At 52.6% G+C, this 19,354-nt stretch overlaps 8 protein-coding genes across 8 annotated transcripts; 5 read left to right on the top strand and 3 right to left on the bottom strand.

The window, feature by feature from the left end:
• Positions 1–440: 440 nt before the first annotated feature.
• N7498_001105 (metallophosphatase domain-containing protein) lies at positions 441–1,661 on the bottom strand (the record flags this gene model as incomplete). Its single annotated transcript, XM_058448168.1, has 2 exons — positions 441–1,315; positions 1,466–1,661. The coding sequence occupies 2 exons, from the start codon at positions 1,659–1,661 to the stop codon at positions 441–443; spliced, it is 1,071 nt and encodes a 356-aa protein (XP_058313579.1).
• A 719-nt stretch (positions 1,662–2,380) lies between these two features.
• Positions 2,381–3,304, top strand: N7498_001106 (60S ribosomal protein uL13; the record flags this gene model as incomplete). The annotated part of the gene is made up of 4 exons (XM_058448169.1): positions 2,381–2,401; positions 2,502–2,637; positions 2,794–3,106; positions 3,166–3,304. The coding sequence occupies 4 exons, from the start codon at positions 2,381–2,383 to the stop codon at positions 3,302–3,304; spliced, it is 609 nt and encodes a 202-aa protein (XP_058313580.1).
• An 879-nt stretch (positions 3,305–4,183) lies between these two features.
• Positions 4,184–6,168, top strand: N7498_001107 (putative AMP-binding domain protein; the record flags this gene model as incomplete). The annotated part of the gene is made up of 5 exons (XM_058448170.1): positions 4,184–4,324; positions 4,411–4,606; positions 4,675–5,121; positions 5,173–5,802; positions 5,858–6,168. 5 exons carry the CDS (start codon positions 4,184–4,186, stop codon positions 6,166–6,168), a joined length of 1,725 nt encoding a protein of 574 aa, XP_058313581.1.
• Positions 6,169–6,871: 703 nt separating this feature from the next.
• On the top strand, positions 6,872–8,735 carry N7498_001108 (putative ubiquitin ligase complex F-box protein GRR1; the record flags this gene model as incomplete). The annotated part of the gene is made up of 3 exons (XM_058448171.1): positions 6,872–7,603; positions 7,658–8,341; positions 8,394–8,735. The coding sequence occupies 3 exons, from the start codon at positions 6,872–6,874 to the stop codon at positions 8,733–8,735; spliced, it is 1,758 nt and encodes a 585-aa protein (XP_058313582.1).
• A 598-nt stretch (positions 8,736–9,333) lies between these two features.
• N7498_001109 (M28 family metallopeptidase) lies at positions 9,334–12,222 on the top strand (the record flags this gene model as incomplete). Its single annotated transcript, XM_058448172.1, has 1 exon — positions 9,334–12,222. The coding sequence occupies one exon, from the start codon at positions 9,334–9,336 to the stop codon at positions 12,220–12,222; it is 2,889 nt and encodes a 962-aa protein (XP_058313583.1).
• A 437-nt stretch (positions 12,223–12,659) lies between these two features.
• N7498_001110 (uncharacterized protein) lies at positions 12,660–14,491 on the bottom strand (the record flags this gene model as incomplete). Its single annotated transcript, XM_058448173.1, has 5 exons — positions 12,660–12,667; positions 12,830–13,669; positions 13,729–13,904; positions 13,953–14,162; positions 14,214–14,491. Coding segments are annotated over 5 exons (1,512 nt in total), but the record flags the coding sequence as incomplete, so codon positions are not given.
• Positions 14,492–15,081: 590 nt separating this feature from the next.
• On the bottom strand, positions 15,082–16,203 carry N7498_001111 (uncharacterized protein; the record flags this gene model as incomplete). Its single annotated transcript, XM_058448174.1, has 1 exon — positions 15,082–16,203. The coding sequence occupies one exon, from the start codon at positions 16,201–16,203 to the stop codon at positions 15,082–15,084; it is 1,122 nt and encodes a 373-aa protein (XP_058313585.1).
• A 1,342-nt stretch (positions 16,204–17,545) lies between these two features.
• Positions 17,546–19,128, top strand: N7498_001112 (uncharacterized protein; the record flags this gene model as incomplete). Its single annotated transcript, XM_058448175.1, has 2 exons — positions 17,546–17,674; positions 17,725–19,128. 2 exons carry the CDS (start codon positions 17,546–17,548, stop codon positions 19,126–19,128), a joined length of 1,533 nt encoding a protein of 510 aa, XP_058313586.1.
• Positions 19,129–19,354: the final 226 nt, after the last annotated feature.

A 19,354-nucleotide genomic window follows, 5' to 3' on the forward strand; every position in this document is an offset into this window, starting at 1 on the left:
TTATAGAGATGTGGGTGGATGTCAATCTGCGGGGTTCTAGGTGGGGACATGGGGACATGGGGACAAGTAAACTTCGAGCCTCCGGGTCCAAGTGATTTGATTGCTATCGACGTACATGAAACTACCTGCTACGGGTCAAGGATCAACGGCCTCGGGGCCTCGTAGCCCGCCAGCGTGGAGTGCTGTAAGCATCGACAATCTTCTCGAATGCCCGGGTCACCAGTCGACGAATCCTAGAGCGATCACGCATCAAAGCGTCCAACCACCACGCTGCTGAAGGCCAAAGCTCTCTGGGGATCCTGCATGGCAGTATGCACTGGATCGATCCCAAGCCACGGCATGCATGGTAGGACACTCACATTGCCGTGCGCCAATCGATTTGCCGGCAGACCTAGAGTCCTTCTCCAAAGAGCACGCATCGCGGGGAGATGAACTTGAGGTCAGATGCATTGTGAATCATTGGCAGTCGTGTCCTGCCACATTGGAAGTTCCAAGTCGACCACTATCGGCGCATTGAACCGTTTTCCTCCTTGGTGCGGCCAGCTGGTGGCCACGACGGCAGCGTTGACAATGCACGTTTCCTTTCTCAGCGTTTGTAAGGCGTGACCGCGCCCTTGAATATCAGCAACGCCCACAGACCGAGCAGAGCCCTGCTCAGACACAGCTAGCCCTGCCGAGGAGTTTGACATCGGACTCGGAGGCGCCGGCGAGCACGAAAAGCCTTCGTTATCGAGGCGTTCCGTCCGTTTACCCGTCAGGTCAACCAGGCTCTGTTTCTTACTTCCTGGGGGAGGCAAGAGGCCCCGACTAACACCATCGACGCCGTCAGCATCTGGCCCTGCCGAGATAAGCGCGGGCTCCCAGCGAACTCTTTCGTAGCCTCGTCCTTCATGCACATGGCCGCAAATAGCTAACGGCGGCCTCACGCGGCTCAAAGCCCGCCGAAGCGCGTCGCACCCGACGAACATTCCATTCGGCTTCTGGTCGCAGTGAGACCGTGGTGGCGTATGCGTCACGATAATGTCCGTATCTAGGGGAATCAGGTCCCAGAGCGTCGTCGCATTGCTAGATTCGTATCCAAAGGCCCAGTCACCCTGGAACTGCGAATAGGGAGACCCGAACACCTTGAATGCTGTCTTTGGACCGCCGGCTCGGGTCAAGCGGATAACAGCTGCCTGGTGTTGAAAGAATACGATCGAGGGTTCTGACCTTGTGACGAGCTCTATGCATTGTCGTGGATCTTCGAGGTGGTCGCCATGGAAGCTTTGACCATGTTTTGCATAGAACTCTGGATCTAGCGTGATATCGTGGTTCCCTATGGAGTTGGTAAGTTCAGCAATTGACGAGGTCCTCAGGCATCAAGTCGCTCAAGTAGTGCTGCGGCATAAACCAGTAGCAAGCTACGGCGCTCAGCCCACGCAATCCGCTCGATCAAATGCCATCGCATCCCAAGGAAAAAACTGACCAGCCACGATGAGTTTCATTTCAAAGTCGGCCTTGGAGATCCAGTCCAATGTCCTGCGGAGCTCGGGCATGCTTCCCTTGTTAGTCAAATCGCCCGCGTGTATCAGTACGTCGCCTGCCGGGAGTTTGAACCCTGCCTCGGATGGAGTATAGCCATGGGTATCGGAGACGCAGACAAAACGTGTTTTGCGACGCATGGTTCTTTTTCGGGATTGCGATCTCGGCTGTGCAGCTATGCAGGGCTGTTGATGCTGCCCAGTAGCGTCGCAGCGAGCGCGAGTGAATGGGCTAGCCTGGAACTCATAGGGCGCGGCGAAAACAAGAGGCAGTACAGTAGAAATGAGGCAGTTGATGAAGAGAATAACATTGAAGGCCCCATGGTAGAGATTAGTCATCGGACCCAGTCTTTGATCGACTCGAGACCCGGCATTGGAATGCAAGTTAGATCACCCCAGATGAAGGAATATGAGATATGGATGGTAATGGGGGGATTAATGCTACAAATAGGAATGATATAGGGAAGCCGTGTAGTCGAAGTTACTCTCCAATTATCTACAGGAAAGAACTAGCACTTGAATCTGCCCAGGAATGGCCTCCGGTTTTCTAGACCATGGACGGGCAGCCCTAGAGACAAGCCCTAAAAAAGTCGAGTGGATGAACCGCACCTTTGAGCGCAAAATTTGGTGATCAGTCAGCAGCACCGACGGGACAGCGGGGCAGTCACCTGACCTAGGTTATACCATTGGCCCACATTAGGGCTGCGGCCCTCGCCACTAATCCACACACAGTACGCCTTTCGGGCTCGCTTAGCCCCTTCGCCTGAGATCCATCCGACTTCGTTGTGTGCGTCGACTTGACTCCAACGACAACAACCGCCGACAACCATCCGACATTTCCTTCACACGGTGACTGCAGGATGTCCTCCTTCGAATCAGTGGTGCGTTCCTGAATTCCACTACCTTGTCTATCGCCAAAATATCACCGTCTTCAAAATGGTGCAATTCGAGGTCAAGATCGCTGACTTGAACTCTTTACAGGTCGTCATCGACGGCAAGGGACACCTCCTTGGTCGCCTGGCCAGCACTGTCGCTAAGCAGCTGCTCAACGGCCAGAAGATCGTCGTTGTGAGATGTGAGGCCCTCAACATCTCTGGCGAGTTCTTCCGTGCGAAGCGTACGTTCCACCCCCGTTCTCCCTATCTGTGCCGTCGAGGAAAAAATGGGTTGCGAATGGAGGAACTGGGATAAACACGACACAACACGACATCTACGGCTATGGAAACCACACATCGGACACAGGTCGCTAACATTGAATTTTTGTCGACTACAGTCAAGTACCACGCCTACCTCCGCAAGATGACTCGTTTCAACCCCACTCGCGGTGGTCCCTTCCACTTCCGCGCTCCTTCCCGCATCTTCTACAAGGCTGTCCGCGGCATGATCCCCCACAAGACTGCCCGCGGTGCCGCCGCCATGGAGCGCCTCAAGGTCTTCGAGGGTGTCCCCCCTCCCTACGACAAGAAGAAGCGCGTTGTCGTTCCCCAGGCTCTCCGTGTCCTGCGCCTCCGCCCCGGCCGCAAGTACTGCACCGTTGGCCGTCTCAGCCACGAGGTTGGCTGGAAGTACCAGGACGTTGTCTCCAGGTGCGTTATCATTTCTATGCCTGCAACAGTGGTATCGATTGCTAATGAAATTTCTACAGACTCGAGGAGCGTCGGAAGGTCAAGAGCAAGGCTTACTACGAGCGCAAGAAGGCCGCTCGCCGTAACCTTGCCAAGGCGGAGCAGGGTGCGAACGTTGACAGCAAGACCAAGAGCCAGCTTGCTCAGTATGGCTACTAGATACCTGATGAAGTGCGGTCGGTTGTTGTGAGCGGGTTGGGATCGCGAACGGTTTTGTTTCAGCGAAATTGAACGGCAAGCCGATCGACCTTTTTCCATGGCCTCGGGCCTGCTGGCTTTCTCGTGGAATACCACGACTTCGCGGTTGTGTCGAACATGGGCTGGCCGGCGGGACTGGGTGCTCTTCGGAAGTTCTCAAAAAGCAGAAAAAACGTCGCGGGATGAAGGTTGTTCAAAATAGCTGGCTGTTATCTCGCGCCGTGGCGGTTTAATCCAAAACAAATTTTCAAGAGTTCAACATGATCTTATGATGATGCAGGTTCATCTTCTTCCACATGCCTTCCCGTATGTCCATTGCCTCGTCGGCGTAACCGTATTCCTAGGGTTCCGGTGTACTATGACTCGCCTTTTCGGACTCTACTCTAGGCCGGTGCTAAGTGTAGCAATGTCTTAGTTGAGACTATCTCGACTTTCTAGTTGGTCTTTGTTCGACTCGAGATCATGGTGTGGTCACTCGAACAGGCATACCCGAGGCATTTGACTGTGGCAGGACCCGCTCGCGGGCAACACCAACTACTCAGGATCTTTTCTCCAAACCACTCTAGGGCAGAAGGAAAGATCTGGTACCTGCGCATTGATCCCTAACGAAAAATGGACCGCCAAATCTCCAAATCCCCAAATCCCCAACCGGCCCGTCATCACGATCTTTCCGAATCCCCCCCGCGTTGATCCGCATACCCTTAGTTAACCTAGGTTAATGACTAACGCTAATATTGACATTCCCCGCATTTCTCCAACGCAAGAGTAAAATCCCCTTCCCTTTATTACTTCTACAATCGGTCGTATCACGCGAGTCACACCTTACACCCGGCCCTTATCATGTCCGGCGTCAAGTCTCGGTTGTCGAGCCTGGTTGGCCATCTAACTGGATCAACCTCGGCCCCTTTCGAACACCGCTTTAACAACCACACCCTCTCGCCGACTTTCTTCCTACCCAGGGCGGCAGCGATTGAACCTGATGTACGTACCATTCAGGGCATTCGATACAGGTGCCACGGCGGTATATCTGTCTTCGGATCGAAGATCAGCTACTGACAATTACACAGGCGGAAGCGGTCTACCATGTGACTGCCAACAATAAGATTCTTCGCAAAAGCTACAGCGAGCTTGCAGATCGTGCACGTGGTCTGGCATATTACTTGAAGAACCGCGGGTTCAAAAGAGTCGGCATCCTGTGCCCGAATACCCCGGCTTTCTTGGAGTCGATTTTTGGGATCGCCGCTGCGGGGGGTATCAACGTTGGTAAGGAGATTTGCATTGTTCATATATATATATATATTGAACGAGTATTGACTGGAGTGAACTTTTAGCTGTCAATTATCGTCTTAAGAAAGAAGATATCGCCTACATTTTCGAACATGGAGATGTTGACGTGATCATCGTGGATAAGGAATTTGAGTCGCTGCTCGAGACATACCAATCCCAGCACCCAAACATTCCCATCATCGTGGATACTGATACCGGTGCGACCGAGCAAGAATTTATGGGTCCTTTTGACCATGCAGTGCTCGAAGGGTTGAAATTCGATTCGGAGACTGGCGCGCAGGGGTGGGAAGCCCTAGAAAGCCAGGCTGCGGATGAAGAAACCATAATCGCATTGGCATACACTAGTGGAACTACTGCCAGACCGAAGGGTGTTGAATACACCCATCGAGGTTGCTATCTAGCAGCCGTGGGAAATGTCATTGAGTCTGGCCTGAACTACCATCGCGGTCGGGCCAAGTATCTCTGGACGTTACCCATGTTCCACGCCATGGGTGCGTGATTTTCTCTAATGGTTGAATGTCCAGTTCTAACATTTGCAATAGGATGGACATTTCCATGGGCCGTGACCGCAGTCCGCGGCACTCACTACTGCCTACGCAAGATTGACTATCCGGAGATCTGGAGACTGCTCAAAGAAGAGCATATCACCCACTTCAATGCCGCACCAACAGTCAATACCCTTCTCTGCAACTCGAAGGAAGCTGAGAGTCTTCCCAACCCCGTTCGCGTTACCGTGGCAGCCAGTCCACCGACACCTCATTTGTTTGAACAAATGACGGATCTCAACCTGCATCCGGTCCATGTATACGGCATGACCGAGACATACGGGCCCATTACCAAGGGATACTATCTTCCGCAGTGGGATGACATTCCATTGAAGGAGAAGTACCAACAGATGGCCCGACAAGGCCATGGCTTCATTACCAGTCTCCCCGTGCGGGTGATCAAAACTGACGTGCCCGAGGGAACGATGACTGATGTGACACGAGATGGCAAGGAGATTGGTGAGATTGTTTTTATCGGCAATATCTGTGCTCGGGGGTACTTCAAGGACTCCGAGGCTACCCGCAAGCTGTTCGCGGGTGGCGTGCTTCATTCTGGAGATCTGGCTGTCTGGCATCCTGATGGTGCTATTCAGATCCTCGACCGAGCCAAGGATATTATCATTAGTGGTTTGTCATCTCCATAATGTTCCGTGAGATTCTGATCAGTTGCTGACCAAGATAGGTGGCGAAAATATATCATCCGTGGCACTGGAATCTATGCTAGCCACGCATCCCGATATCCTCGAGGCTGGTGTTGTGTCTGTCCCTGATAGTCACTGGGGAGAACGACCAAAGGCGTTTGTTACGGTCAAAGAGGACAAGCAGCTTGCGGGACAGGACGTGATCGACTGGGCCCGGAACCACAGTGGAATCAGCAAGTTCATGATTCCGCGTGAGGTGGAGGTGGTCAAGGAGCTGCCTAAGACCAGCACGGGAAAGATCAGGAAGAATGTCCTGCGAGAATGGGTAAAGGGGCCACGAGCAGACAACTGAGATATAGATAGGAATATATAGAGTGGTAGAGCCGATGAATGAGGTAATCGAAGACCCCTGTGGGGCTGGGACGTCCAGCACTGCACGGGACCGCATCAAAAGACCTCCAAAGACCTTAGTAAGACCGAAAGTTGAAAAGTGAGAAGGATTGAACCTCATTTTCTCCCTCCTTCTCACTCTGAATCTATTTTTGTCTCTCCGGGGCCGCATGGTCGCATCTTATCACATCGATAAGCAGAGCTTGGCGCCCACGCCGCGCTTGTGACACCGGCTCCATTGCCTCATTCCCCTCCATTTGCCGCCTTGCTCCCCTCTCGTCCTGCACCTTGCCCCCTGGTATCGTCAAAGGGGTTGACTATATGTGGACTCCCTTCGAGTTCCTATACTCTGACCCTCCCTTCACAACCCAACATTCGCCATCCGTACGACTGAGCGTCGAGGTCGTCAGCTCACCCTCCACCCTCCACTCGCGCACGACCTCTCACCCATTTCCCTAAAGCCAACCATCACATTCAAGACCATCGACCAACCGCCCAGCAAAGACCTTATCTCACTCCACACCCGATCGAGCGATCCGTTTCCTCCCGCGCACCCACCCACCGCCCATGCCGACGTCACCCCGGGAGTGATGAGATTTCAACCCTACGATCACCTCAGAAGAAAGTCTGATCGGACCGTAGACCTCGACTCCTCACCGGCCAAGATGCCTCGTCCCATCTCTCGGGCTCGCGTGTCGAGCGAAGCCCCCTCCGAAACATCGTCATCGACATCACCGGAACGAACCGCAGACGATGACACCGACTTCTTTATGGCCCAGGCCAACGACTCGCAGTCCTCGATCGGTGTCACCAACTTCCGCGATTCTCATGTGCAGAGCAGTCGACTCTTTCCTGTGCCTCCGATCGGCCGCCTCCCACCCGAGATTTTGATCGCCATTTTCTCCAAGCTCGTCTCGCCCCTCGACATGCGGAACTGCATGCTGGTGTGTCGCAACTGGGCTGCGAACTGCGTGGGGATTCTGTGGCACCGCCCGTCCTGCAACAACTGGGATAACCTGAAGAGCGTGGCTGCATCTGTCGGGGAACAGGACAGCCTCTTTGCCTATGCGGAGCTCATCAAGCGGCTCAATCTGTCTGCGCTGACCGAGGATGTCAGCGATGGCACGGTTCTTCCGTTCGCACAGTGCAAGCGTGTAGAGCGGCTGACGTTGACGAATTGCTCCAAGCTTACGGATAAGGGCGTATCAGATCTGGTGGAGGGTAATCGACATCTGCAGGCGCTGGATGTCTCCGATCTGCGCTCTTTGACTGACCACACCCTTTACGTGGTAGCTCAAAATTGCCCGCGTCTGCAAGGTCTGAATATCACAGGCTGCTCCAAGGTGACCGATGATTCGCTGCTGGTTATATCGCAGAATTGTCGCCAGATTAAGAGGGTAGGTGGAACTATGCTTGAAGAATTCCAAGAGAGACTTACTGACTGTTCCTAGTTAAAACTCAATGGCGTCTCTCATGTTACTGACCGGTCAATCATGGCCTTTGCGGAGAGCTGTCCGGCCATTCTAGAGATTGATTTACATGACTGTAAACTCGTCACTAGTCCATCAGTAACGGCGCTGATCACCACACTCCGTCATCTCCGAGAACTTCGCCTTGCGCATTGCTCAGAGATCAACGATTCGGCCTTCCTCAATCTCCCGGAGCATATGACTTTCGACAGTCTGCGCATCCTCGATTTGACAGCATGCGAGAATGTCAAGGATGATGCAGTGGAGCGCATTGTCAGCGCTGCTCCTCGACTGCGAAACCTGGTGCTGGCCAAGTGCCGGTTCATCACCGATCGCTCGGTTCAGGCTATTTGCAGGCTGGGCAAGAACCTTCACTATGTTCACCTCGGCCACTGTTCAAATATCACCGACTCGGCAGTGATTCAGCTCATCAAGTCTTGCAACCGCATTCGATACATCGACCTGGCTTGCTGTAACCGCTTGACAGATACAAGTGTGCAGCAATTGGCCACTCTGCCCAAGTTGCGTCGCATCGGTTTGGTCAAGTGCCAGGCCATTTCGAACCACAGTATCTTAGCTTTAGCTCATCCACCCCGAGCTAACCACCCGATGGTCAGCAACCTAGAGCGTGTACATCTGAGCTACTGTGTTGGCTTAAATATGGAAGTAAGTCAATCTAACGAGTTCCACCAACTATCTATACTGACTTAGTCCCTAGGGCATTCGGCCATTGATCAACAATTGCCCGCGACTCACCCACTTGAGTTTGACAGGCGTCCATGCTTTCCTGGAAGACAAATACACTGCATTCTGCCGAGAAGCTCCTCCAGAGTTCACACAACAACAACGAGACGTCTTCTGTGTCTTCAGTGGCGAGGGCGTGACCCGACTCCGTGAATACCTGAATCGAGACACCGGACCGATGCGAGAAGAGACGGAGGCCACCATGTACGATGACGACGAAGAGCTGGACGAAGACGAGGGCCAGGTAACCGGACTGATGCATGCGACAGACCTCAATGACGAAGATTATATTGATGTCGGGCCTTCCAACGAATGAAATACGATACCCCTCTCTTTTGCTGCGCTTCTCCGCTTATGATATAGGAGGCCTTCAATTCTTTGCATCCCTTGCTTTGTTTTCTTGCCATACCCCTCGGCCCATCTACCCCGTGGCCTGGAGTCAGGATCATGCCCAAGCTTTCATATTTCTACCCATATCAGCGAAAGATTACCCTCTGCCCTTCGGTGTCTGTGTTATTCAGGGAAATGCATTGTGCGCGAGCGAGAACAGTTTACCCGCTGTATGACTTATTTATGTGGAATTATATCGCATCTATTCTACGGACTGGATTTCAATGGTGATGGTGATGGTGGGGTTGTGTAGTTGTAGATTAGATGTTCTCCTAACAATTTTTCTAGTTATCTTTTTAACCTTGCTGGATACAGATCTAAACATCTCTTTATGCGTGTATTCTAACATTTTACTATGCATGGTGGAAAGTCTCCTGTGTCGTTTCGTCCTCATGGCCGATATTCAACCTGTAGTAGTTGTAGGTTGCAGAGTGCCCGTGCGACGGCACTGTAAAACCAAAGCTCCCCCCGCATTCTCCAACGCAACCTCAACGTTCCACCCCTCGGCTGTCCACCCTCCGGCGATGGCTTTTCCCAAGGCCAGAAACCCTCTGGCATTTACGCCGTGGCCGGTCACAATAATTACCACCGTGGTGTACCTCGCCCTGATCATTCCCGTTCTTGTCATCCATCTCAACGTCCCGGCCGCACCGCGAACTAGCCCCAAAGGCTTGAACCTCACCGAAGCATGGCAGGACCTTCAAACTCTGACAAGAGGCTTCCATCCGTACAACTCGCGCCGGAATGACCAGGTGCGCGAGTGGTTGCTGGAGCGCATCGACGCGGTCACGAAAGCCGCGCCCGCGGAATACGCGACCTCTGAGGAACAGCCCGAGGTCTTCGTCTTCGACGATCTGACCTCGAATTTGACTTCGAACGATGCCCGCACCGGTGTTTACTTCGAGGGAACGAACATCTTGGTCTACGTCCGTGGCTGGGAGGATAAGAAGGATAACTGGTGGGAGGTTCCTGGCAAAATGCCCGCCGGCAACGGCGGAGTTCTGGTCAACGCGCACTACGACAGCGTGTCGACCGGGTATGGCGCCACAGATGACGGTGTCGGTGTTGTGACATGCCTGCAGCTGCTCAGGTACTTCACTACGCCGGGCCACGCGCCGCGCCGCGGCTTGGTGGTGCTTTTCAACAATGGCGAGGAGGACTATCTGAACGGTGCTCGGGCGTACAGCCAGCACCCGATGGCGAAATTTGCACATACATTCCTGAACCTTGAGGGTGCCGGCGCTGGTGGCCGGGCGACTTTGTTCCGCAGCTCGGATACAGAGGTCACCCAAGCTTATGCGAAATCGAAGTATCCGTTCGGGTCTGTGTTGAGTGCCAATGGTTTCGAGAAAATTGGTAGCCAGACGGACTACGTTGTTTTTGAGGGTATGATGGGCTTGCGTGGGCTGGATGTTGCCTTTTTTGAGCCCAGGGCTCGGTATCATACTGATCAGGATGATGCGCGGCATACGAGTATGGATTCGGTGTGGCATATGCTGTCTGCGGCGGTTGCAACGACTGAAGGTCTTGTATCTGACTCCAGTGACCGGTTCGATGGCCATCTCCGTGACGACGGCTCCGTCCCCAATGGAAAGGGTACTCCGGCTGTTTGGTTCGATCTTTTCGGCAGTGCATTTGCGGTGTTCCAGCTTCACACGCTCTTTGCTTTATCGGTTACTATGTTAATTGTGGCGCCATTGACGTTGCTGGCTACCAGCGTGGCGCTTTCCAAAGCTGACAAGATGTATCTATTCCGCTCATCGGCGAAGGTGGATGGCAGTGAAGAAAGAGTCTCACTTCGCGGTATGCGAGGCTTCTTCCGCTTTCCCTTCCTGCTTGGGATTCCCACGGCCGTAACTATTGGCTTGGCTTACCTGGTGACAAAGGTGAACCCTTACATTGTGCATAGTAGCAGCTATGCTGTATGGAGCATGATGATCTCTGCCTGGATCTTCTTGGCTTGGTTTGTGTCATGCGTGGCTGACTTTGCACGGCCATCGGCCTTCCACCGGGTGTACACCTGGACCTGGCTGTTTGTTCTCACCTGGGCTTTGTTGGTAGTCGCCACTGTCTACGAGAATGAGCAAGGTATGGGTGGTGGTTATTTCGTGTTCTTCTATTTCGCTGGCACCTTCCTGGCTACCTGGATTTCTTATCTCGAGCTTTTTGCTCTCCCAAGGAAATCGGACTTCACGGACCACTTTGCCCTAGGCTCTCGCCGACCCAGCACCTTCGGCAGTCGGCTTGGTACTGCATCCGGGGATGAACACCAGGATGACGATCCCGAAGAGGAGCCAACTGAATCAACTTCACTGCTACAAGGCCGCCAGCGCACTACGTTTGCGAACTACGTCAACGTCTCTGGAACTCATACAACAGAACCTGAAGAGGCGGAAGATGAACAAGACCCGAACGTGTACGGAAACGAACAGACATGGAGTGCCTCGATGCCTTCGTGGACCTGGGTCCTCCAGTTACTCCTGACTGTTCCCATCATCCTCACTCTGGTGGCTCCACTTGCTCTGTTGGTCACCAGTGCCCTCCACCAAACTGGTCAAGATGGCAACCCCGCATTGTTCGTGTATATTGTAATTGCCGGCCTGACAGCGATGCTCTTTGCTCCGATGCTGCCATACATTCACCGCTACACCTACCACATCCCGATCTTCCTGTTCTTCGTCCTTCTTGGCACACTCATCTACAACTGCATCGCCTTCCCCTTCTCCGACTCCAACCGCGTGAAGCTGTTCTTCTCTCAGCAAGTTGATCTAGACAGAGGCAACACCACCGCCTCTTTGACCGGCGCATACCCCTTCGTGGCAGACGTGGTCCGAGGTCTCCCAAGCTCAGGCGGACAAACCGAGTGCCATCCCTGGCTCACACGCACTCAATGTACCTGGACCGGTCCAGAACCACAAGTTGTCCCGGAGTCTTCTTCCCCCTCGCCTGACTGGGTTTCATTCGGTATCTCCAATCAAGAGAATAGCACTCACTCCGTGCGCTTCGAGGTCTCAGGCCAGAACACCCGCGCCTGCCGTATCACCATGGACCGCCACCCAATCACAAACTTCAGCGTGGTCGGCTCCTCCCCTCCAGATTCCCGTTTCTTGCATCCTGCCTCGGACGGTATGCATGAAATTCGGCTGTGGAGCCGGACCTGGGATGGGCAGTGGACCGTGGATGTGAACTTTTCCAAGCATTCTGACGAGGGTGAGGAGGAACCTATCAAAGGCCGTGTATCTTGTCTGTGGAGCGATAACAACACCCCCGGACTGATTCCCGCTCTCGACGAGGCTAGACAGTATGCGCCGGCCTGGGTGGCTCTGACTAAGCTGTCTGACGGGCTGGTTGAAGGATACCGGGAGTTTGAGCTTGTGCGTGGAGAGTCTGGATTGGAGCAGGCTGCGAACTAATGATCTTTTCTACGGTCGAATGGAGTTTCAATTTGGGTTCATCCTTTATCTCTTCTTTCTAGTTCGGGCCTGGCTGTCTACTATACTTCGTCTTTGCCATCCCATAGTAAAATACTATGCAACATCCCAATTTCGGTTTGACACTTCATCTATACATGAGAGATTTGTACGTGGATATGTACGCTCTGTAACTTACACCCCACAGACCCTAAACCTCCCTCTCATTTACCAACCTCTTCTCATGAAAACAAACCTCAACGCTCCTACTTTCACAGGCCCAGGTGAATCGGGTATTGTAGCGTCATCGTTTGGAAACAAGCTTGGTATGTTTACTTTCACCGCAGATCGGATCAGACAATGCATTCGATATTCAAATTTGACTGGCGCTTTGTCATAATTGAACCAAAAAAGGAACTTGTCCAAGTCCCACCGGTGTCTTATAGTTCTGGACCTTAATACCACACACTAGTCCTTCGATCTTACCTATAATTTTCATTCCTAGACACAGCAAGGAAAGATAGCGACCAAAGTTGCCGGATATCAGATTCTAACCGGTCAGCATAAGCCCACTCTCGCCATTGAAAAAGGAAGAAAAAAAAAAGCATACCAGTCTGAGTTCCAGCTCCAGGCGGCGGAATGACCCCCAGTGGAGTAACCTGGAACCCACCACGATAAACCCAAGACCAAACCTCCTGCGAAAGCTGATCCTGATTCCCCTCAATAGAATCCCAAAGTGTATTATATGCCTCCTTCACATTCCCATACACCGAGTCATCAGTACAGAAAGCAGGAACACGGACAGGGATTCTCCTCTCTTTCGAAGAAATCAAAACGTTCGACGTAACCTCGCACCTCCCCAGCTGCAGGTCCAAGCCCTTGGCCATCATCGCCATCGGCCAGGACCATACAACCGTGCCGTGGTAGGCGCCCGTCGTCCAGTTCTGCGCATAGATCGGGTCGCCGCCGAAGGCTGGGTTGGCTACCACCATTCCGGCGGAAGTCATCAGGCCCGCTGGGAAAGTGCGGCGGATATTAGTGGTAGAGGTGTTGAGGAAGGGGGTGAGTTGGGCGTCGTCCGTTGTGTTTAGGAGGAAGTGGCGGAAACAGTCGTCTGTGTTCATGACTTGGACTTGGGTTAGGTTGTTGTATCCGTCTAAGGATAGGGCGTGGAAGGTGACGTCTGCATCGATGGTTGAGGATTGGGATGGGCCTGGAAAGGAGGTATTGGCGTAGGATTGCATGAGGGATTGGGCTTTGGCTTGTGGGATTGTTACTGAGAAGAAGGGGAGGGTTTTGTCTTCCCAGATTTGGGCGTAGTTGTCCGCTAGTTGGGCCCAGCTTTGGTGATTGGGATAGATGCCGTTTCGGGAGAGGGCGGCGATAGATCGTAGGGCTGCGGGGACAAGAGCTGTGTTTACGTCGTATGGGATACGGCCTCCGCCGATACCTATTGCGTTGTATGTTTTTTGATTGTGGAGGTTGGGGTTGAGGATGAATACTGCGTACCGTATTCGCTATCTCGCCATTCCCCGACGGTCTGGCCGTGCTTGAGATGAATGAGATTTGCCTTTGTCTGTTCATTCGCAAAGGGAGCTGTGAGACGCATGATTCTGGCTGCGTTGATCGTTGCCAGCTGGCCCCAGGTCAAGTTCTGGTTCGCTTCGTTGATATCCGAAGACATGCTGAAGGGAGTTAGATGGTGTGAAGTGATTGGAAATGTACGGACTTACTTGAAGAAAGCAGCCACCCTCTTTTGCCCAACTGGGTTTTGCAGGAAGTATCGCTCCATTAAGATAGGAAAGTAATAGTCCGAGTCAATCTGCTTCATGTATAAGCATGAATCTTGGACAGTTTCTGTCAGATAACCAACCATCTTATAATCGCAAACCATAGCATTACTGGTAATATTATTTTGCAGATTTGTCCAGGTCGCATAGTCCCTGCTCATTGTCAGCCATAAAATGCCCAAACAAAATCAAAAGATAACTCACCCAATAGTCTCCTCATGACAAACACTCCCATCCGTGCGATTGATCCTCTCCAGAACAGAATCGATAACTGCCTCCATGGACCTATCATTCCCACTGCTAAGCACGGGCTCCATAAGTAGCGCCGAGATCATCGAGTCGCGCCCGAAATAAGTCAAGAAGCGCCACGCCCCTGCAAGGAGCTTCTCCGAGTACGCCAGAAACGAAGGCGCAGTCGTCTGACCGGGCATTTGGGTAGTCAAGTTTGCCGAGTCACTGTTCAATGCTGCGCCCGGCTTGAGCTGTGATAGTTGGGGCTAGTTCATTTCTGCTTTAGACGGGTCATGGTTTATAGATAGCTGTATACTCCAGACAGGGGAATAGGAGACTATTTATCCATCAGGCATGGTAGCAACGAAGTGGTAGCACAGTTACCGACCTTGCCTGATGAAGCTCAATCCGACGAAAGGTGGACCGCTTCCCCACGGGGGATGTGAAGATCGGCCAGTTTCAAGATTTGTGATTCCCGATATTTCTCCGTCTACGCTGATCTTCAATCTAACGGTGTAGGTATAGATAAATCATATTCAGGTGGAAGTGATCGGGTATTCTTCTATATACAAGATCCAAGAGACATCTACATTCCTGGGTTTTCCGCGCAATAGCGCATTCCGATCATCACACTGTATTGTCCAGGCGACAGATCGGATTTCCCATGGAATCAGAGGGCCGGGCGTGAGGCCCGGAGAGAGCACTTAGAGTGTCTCGTGGAGTGCTTCCCAAGAGTGTGAAAATATTCAAGCGTGGGATATCACCAGTCTCAAATGGCGGGCGTATATTGTAAGCCGTGCACCATCAAAAAGGAAAAGAACGGAACTAAAGTCCCCTCGACTCATCCATGTTTTTCTGGAGTGTCGGGTAGCCTCGACGGCCGACTTCTCCAGCTCTGATACCGACAGAAAGGGTTGATGAAGTCGATCGAAGTGTGGTCCCCGTGATTGATGTGGGTTTCGCTGCTCCAGGAATGGGAGATATCAGAGGGTACGCCGTTGGCGTCAACCGAAGGGGAATGTTCGAACATGGCGATGGAGATGTCGTCGGCATCCATCCATGATGGACCTCGGTCTCGGGTGATGGTGGGGGCGGCATGGGTAAGGTCCGAAGTAACGCGGGTGGCGTCGACAAAGTCGGGATAGTCGCTGGGACCGGAGAAGGACTCGGCTTTCCAGACGTGGTTGTGGACGAGGTGGATTAGTTTACCGAGCACGGCGAATTCCAGCTTCAACTTGATGCTGTATACAGCGCCCTTGAGCATGGTCTCCATGATATAGAAGTTTTTATATTCAGCAACCAACAGTCCCACGTCCATCCCGATAATGATCAAGTTGATTATGATGAGCTGATACTGAATCTTGCGCTTCGTTCGGTCTGGATCGAGTCGGATCATGCGAATGGTTTCCCAGATATACAGACCGGAGATGACAAACTCCTGCAGGCAGAATCCGGTCATTTGGATCTTTTCCATCACATTATATCCACGGATGTATGATCGGGCGTTCCCGGAGGCTAGGTTGCTGCCGAAGGTAAGGACGGTGGTTGGGATGTGGAGTGCGACGGCATCGACGAGGATCATGGTCAAGACGCGTCGCAGGACCCGCTGGTTGGACAACACCAAGTGCAAACGCGAGTATAGGACGATAGACTGGCCAGTGACCATACACCACCAACCTATGGTGAGAAAGGTCACGGGCAGCCAGCTGGCATCGGGGGTGAGGCGGAAGAACTTGAGCAGGAAGCCAAGCGAGTAGGGGATCAGGCCGACGGACGACGTAATGAGCAGACTCCAGAAGTAAAGTCCGCGGTACTGGGCGAAGGTGACGAAGATGAGGACCACCAGCTCGAATGCATTATACCAGGTAACGCCGGCCAGAGTCGCGATGGTGATCTTGAGGCCGAGAGAGTTTCCCATATAGCCGCCGGTGATGCCATCCCCGGCGGCGGTGATATTGGTCATGATGAGGTGTCAAAGAGACTGAGGCATGGTAGGGATCTGAGATCGTGAAAACAGCAGAGGAAGAGAAGAGGACAAAGAGAGGAGTCACATCCACGGGGCGGAGCGACGATCGTGGAGAGGCTCCAGTCCCCCGAGCGATCGGAAGACGCCCGGTCCTTAGCGCGTTGACGTTGCAGGGATCGAATGCTGGCACGCTCACCGATAGTATGATTATTTACCCTAGCGTTGTCGTATATACTCCATCGAGTCTCCCACGGAACGTAGATGTCGGGAATGTCAAAAGTGGGTCAAGGGGAAAGCAAATAAAGCCCCGAGTTGAGACATGGCGTACACAGATACTGTACACACTCGACAAGTACCGGTGACTTCAGCCCCGTCTTGGTCAAGGCCATGACTTCATTCCACTAGTCGCAACCAGTGCTCCGGACCAACACCCTAAACTGCGCCCCGAACAGGGATCCCAGCCCGCCGTGCCTCATTGTGGGGTTTGCCCTGGCCGCCAGGTCCGCAGATCCTTTCCCTAAACCTCGCGGTATTCCGAGGTCGCGCATGGGATATCCAATATGAAGAGCCTCTACATTACTCGGGGCGTCCCGGGTTCGTATTTTCCAGGAGAGGCCTTTCAGTCTTCCTTCAATCGCCCGACAAGGTGAAGCGAATCTGGCAACTGGATGGGGCAAGCGGGACGCTGACCCACTCTCGATATGTGCTCTTCAACTGGCAGAGACTCTGAGGGCCTCGTGTCATCTCCGCGGTGATACGCCTGAGGCCGGGCCACTCCACTGGAGCTCGAACTCCGGAGGGGGACTGGGGGTGGTCTGGGGGTGGATTGTGCAACGGCACGGCAATCGAGCCCGTACTACCCGCTGAAACACATCCTGCAGGTCACGATCATGGCCCGGGGGCCTGACTGCCGTGAGAACGGACGGAGTATGGAGTATCTGAAAGGAATCCGAGACCCTATGGATTCTCCGTACAGCAACGGCCGAAAACAGGTTTCCCACTCGCACTCTGATCGGGTTATTTTACACACAAACCCCTGTTTAGTTGTATCGTATTGCCAGGGGTGAGTTACTACGCTGCAGTCGTATCCTACCTCTACGGAAGGGTAGTATTTCTCTCTATGAATATTTATCCTAGTTAAGGATAGCCCAGCCGCATAGGGACCCTTAGGCATTTATTTATCTCTCTCATCTTATATACTACCACTTCCGACACTTTGGAACGGACACGGGCGTCGGACCAAGATAAGGTCTGGTTGATAAGAATTTGAGGTATAAGAACCCCTTCCCCAACCATTTTGCCGACAAGAACCCCGCTTACTGTCAATAGACCACCCATTATGGCCCAGCCTTCTGGAGAATCCCTGTTGAACGCAGAGTTTGATGCTCTTGTGGAAGAACAGCTCGAGCTATGGAAAGTGCCCGGCCTAACAATCGCAATTGTCCAAGGTTCCAAAACGTATTCCAAGGTAACGGCATCCTCAGCCGTGGCATGTACCCCAATACTCAAATTCAACAGGCATATGGGTTCGCCGAACTCCCCGACAAGAAGATGACGACCGATGCACTCTTCTCGACCTGCAGTACTACCAAGGCATTCACTGCTGCAGCGACGTCCATGGCAATCCAGGATAGCAAAGCTACCGCGTCACCTTTCGACTGGGACACCCCAATGTCCACGCTGATTTCAGACGATTTCGTGCTACCAGATGACTACTACACTAAAAACGTTACGATCGAAGATCTGCTGTCGCATCGATCCGGCATGGCGCCCAATATGTGGGTACTTGCCTGTACTGAAAAGGACCTGACTTTGCGCGAGACTGTTCGTTCGTTGCGAAACCTGCCTCTCTCGGAACCCCTGAGAACCAAGTATCAATATAACAATCACGGGTACATCGCAGTTACGTACGCCCTTGAGAAGCTTACAGGAGAACCTCTGGCGAAAATGTTGAAGAGACGGATCTGGGAACCATTGGGGATGAAAGAGACCTACTTCTCCATCCAAGAGGCCAAAGCAAACCCGGATAGTGCACAAAAGTTCGTCCAAGGCTACGGATGGCATCAGACCGATGAATGCGGCTCCTATAACCCGGAGCCTGTAATGTCTTGGGATGCTTCTACCGGTGCCGGATCTATGGTTAGCAATGTTCTTGACTATTCGCACTGGATACGAGAACAGATCCATAAGACTGGTCCACTCAAGGGTCATGACTCGCTTACACGGCCCCGGATACTGCACTTTGAAAGTGGGGATATCCCGCCTGGTCCGTGGCACGCATATGCGCTAGGTTGGTTTTGCGACCACTACCGTGATCAGCCTCTCTACACCCACCCTGGTGGCTGGCCTGGCTTTGGTTCCCTGATGGGCTTCTTGCCAAATAAAGACTTTGGGTTCGCCGTCATGGGCAATGCGACCTCGGCCAATATTGTTGCAGAAAGATTAATCGTGCACCTCTTTGACAAGATTTTAGATCTTCCAAATGATCCCAGATATAACAAGGAGCTTGCAGCATGTTTTGCAAAGCAGCGCGAGGAATGGGACCGAATGGTCACACCTCCAAGCTTAGATGATATGAGGGCCGAGCTCTATCCTTCTTTGCCTGATCCCCCATTGCCTTTGTCCTTGCCAATGGAGAAGTATGCCGGGACCTACACACATAAGGCAAGTTGTTCGGTTTCCCTGACGGTCTGGGAGGGTCGTTTGACAGCAGACTCCTCTGGGCCCAACCCATTATGCCTAGAGCTGATACATGTGAGTGGGGAGTTCTTTATTGGAAAACTATGGAACAAAAGGGGTATCTATTTCAAGAAGTTCCCTGTGGAGTTCTCTGTTGATTCTACAGGAACGGCTCATAAGGTTGGGATGCTTCTCGAGCCCGCTTTGGGTGAAGAAAAGATCTGGTTCGAGCGCAAAAAATAGTTGAGGACGCGAGGTCTCAACCTTGTCTGCTAACTTATTCGTTGTATAAAGGAGAATGTAAAAGATGTTTGGATATCAGATTGTGTGTGCATAAGCGTCACCTGATATGAGCGAATCTACGTCTCAAAAGGATAGATAGCCCTTGATTTTGCTCAAGAAGCAGTCTCTGTACGAACCAGATCTGTATTCCTCCTTCCAGACGGATTCGCTGTGCTTTCTTACCTGA

Source organism: Penicillium cinerascens (assembly GCF_028974065.1).
Source record: "Penicillium cinerascens strain IBT 15544 chromosome Unknown contig_16_segment0_segment0, whole genome shotgun sequence".
Lineage (NCBI taxonomy): Eukaryota > Fungi > Ascomycota > Eurotiomycetes > Eurotiales > Aspergillaceae > Penicillium > Penicillium cinerascens.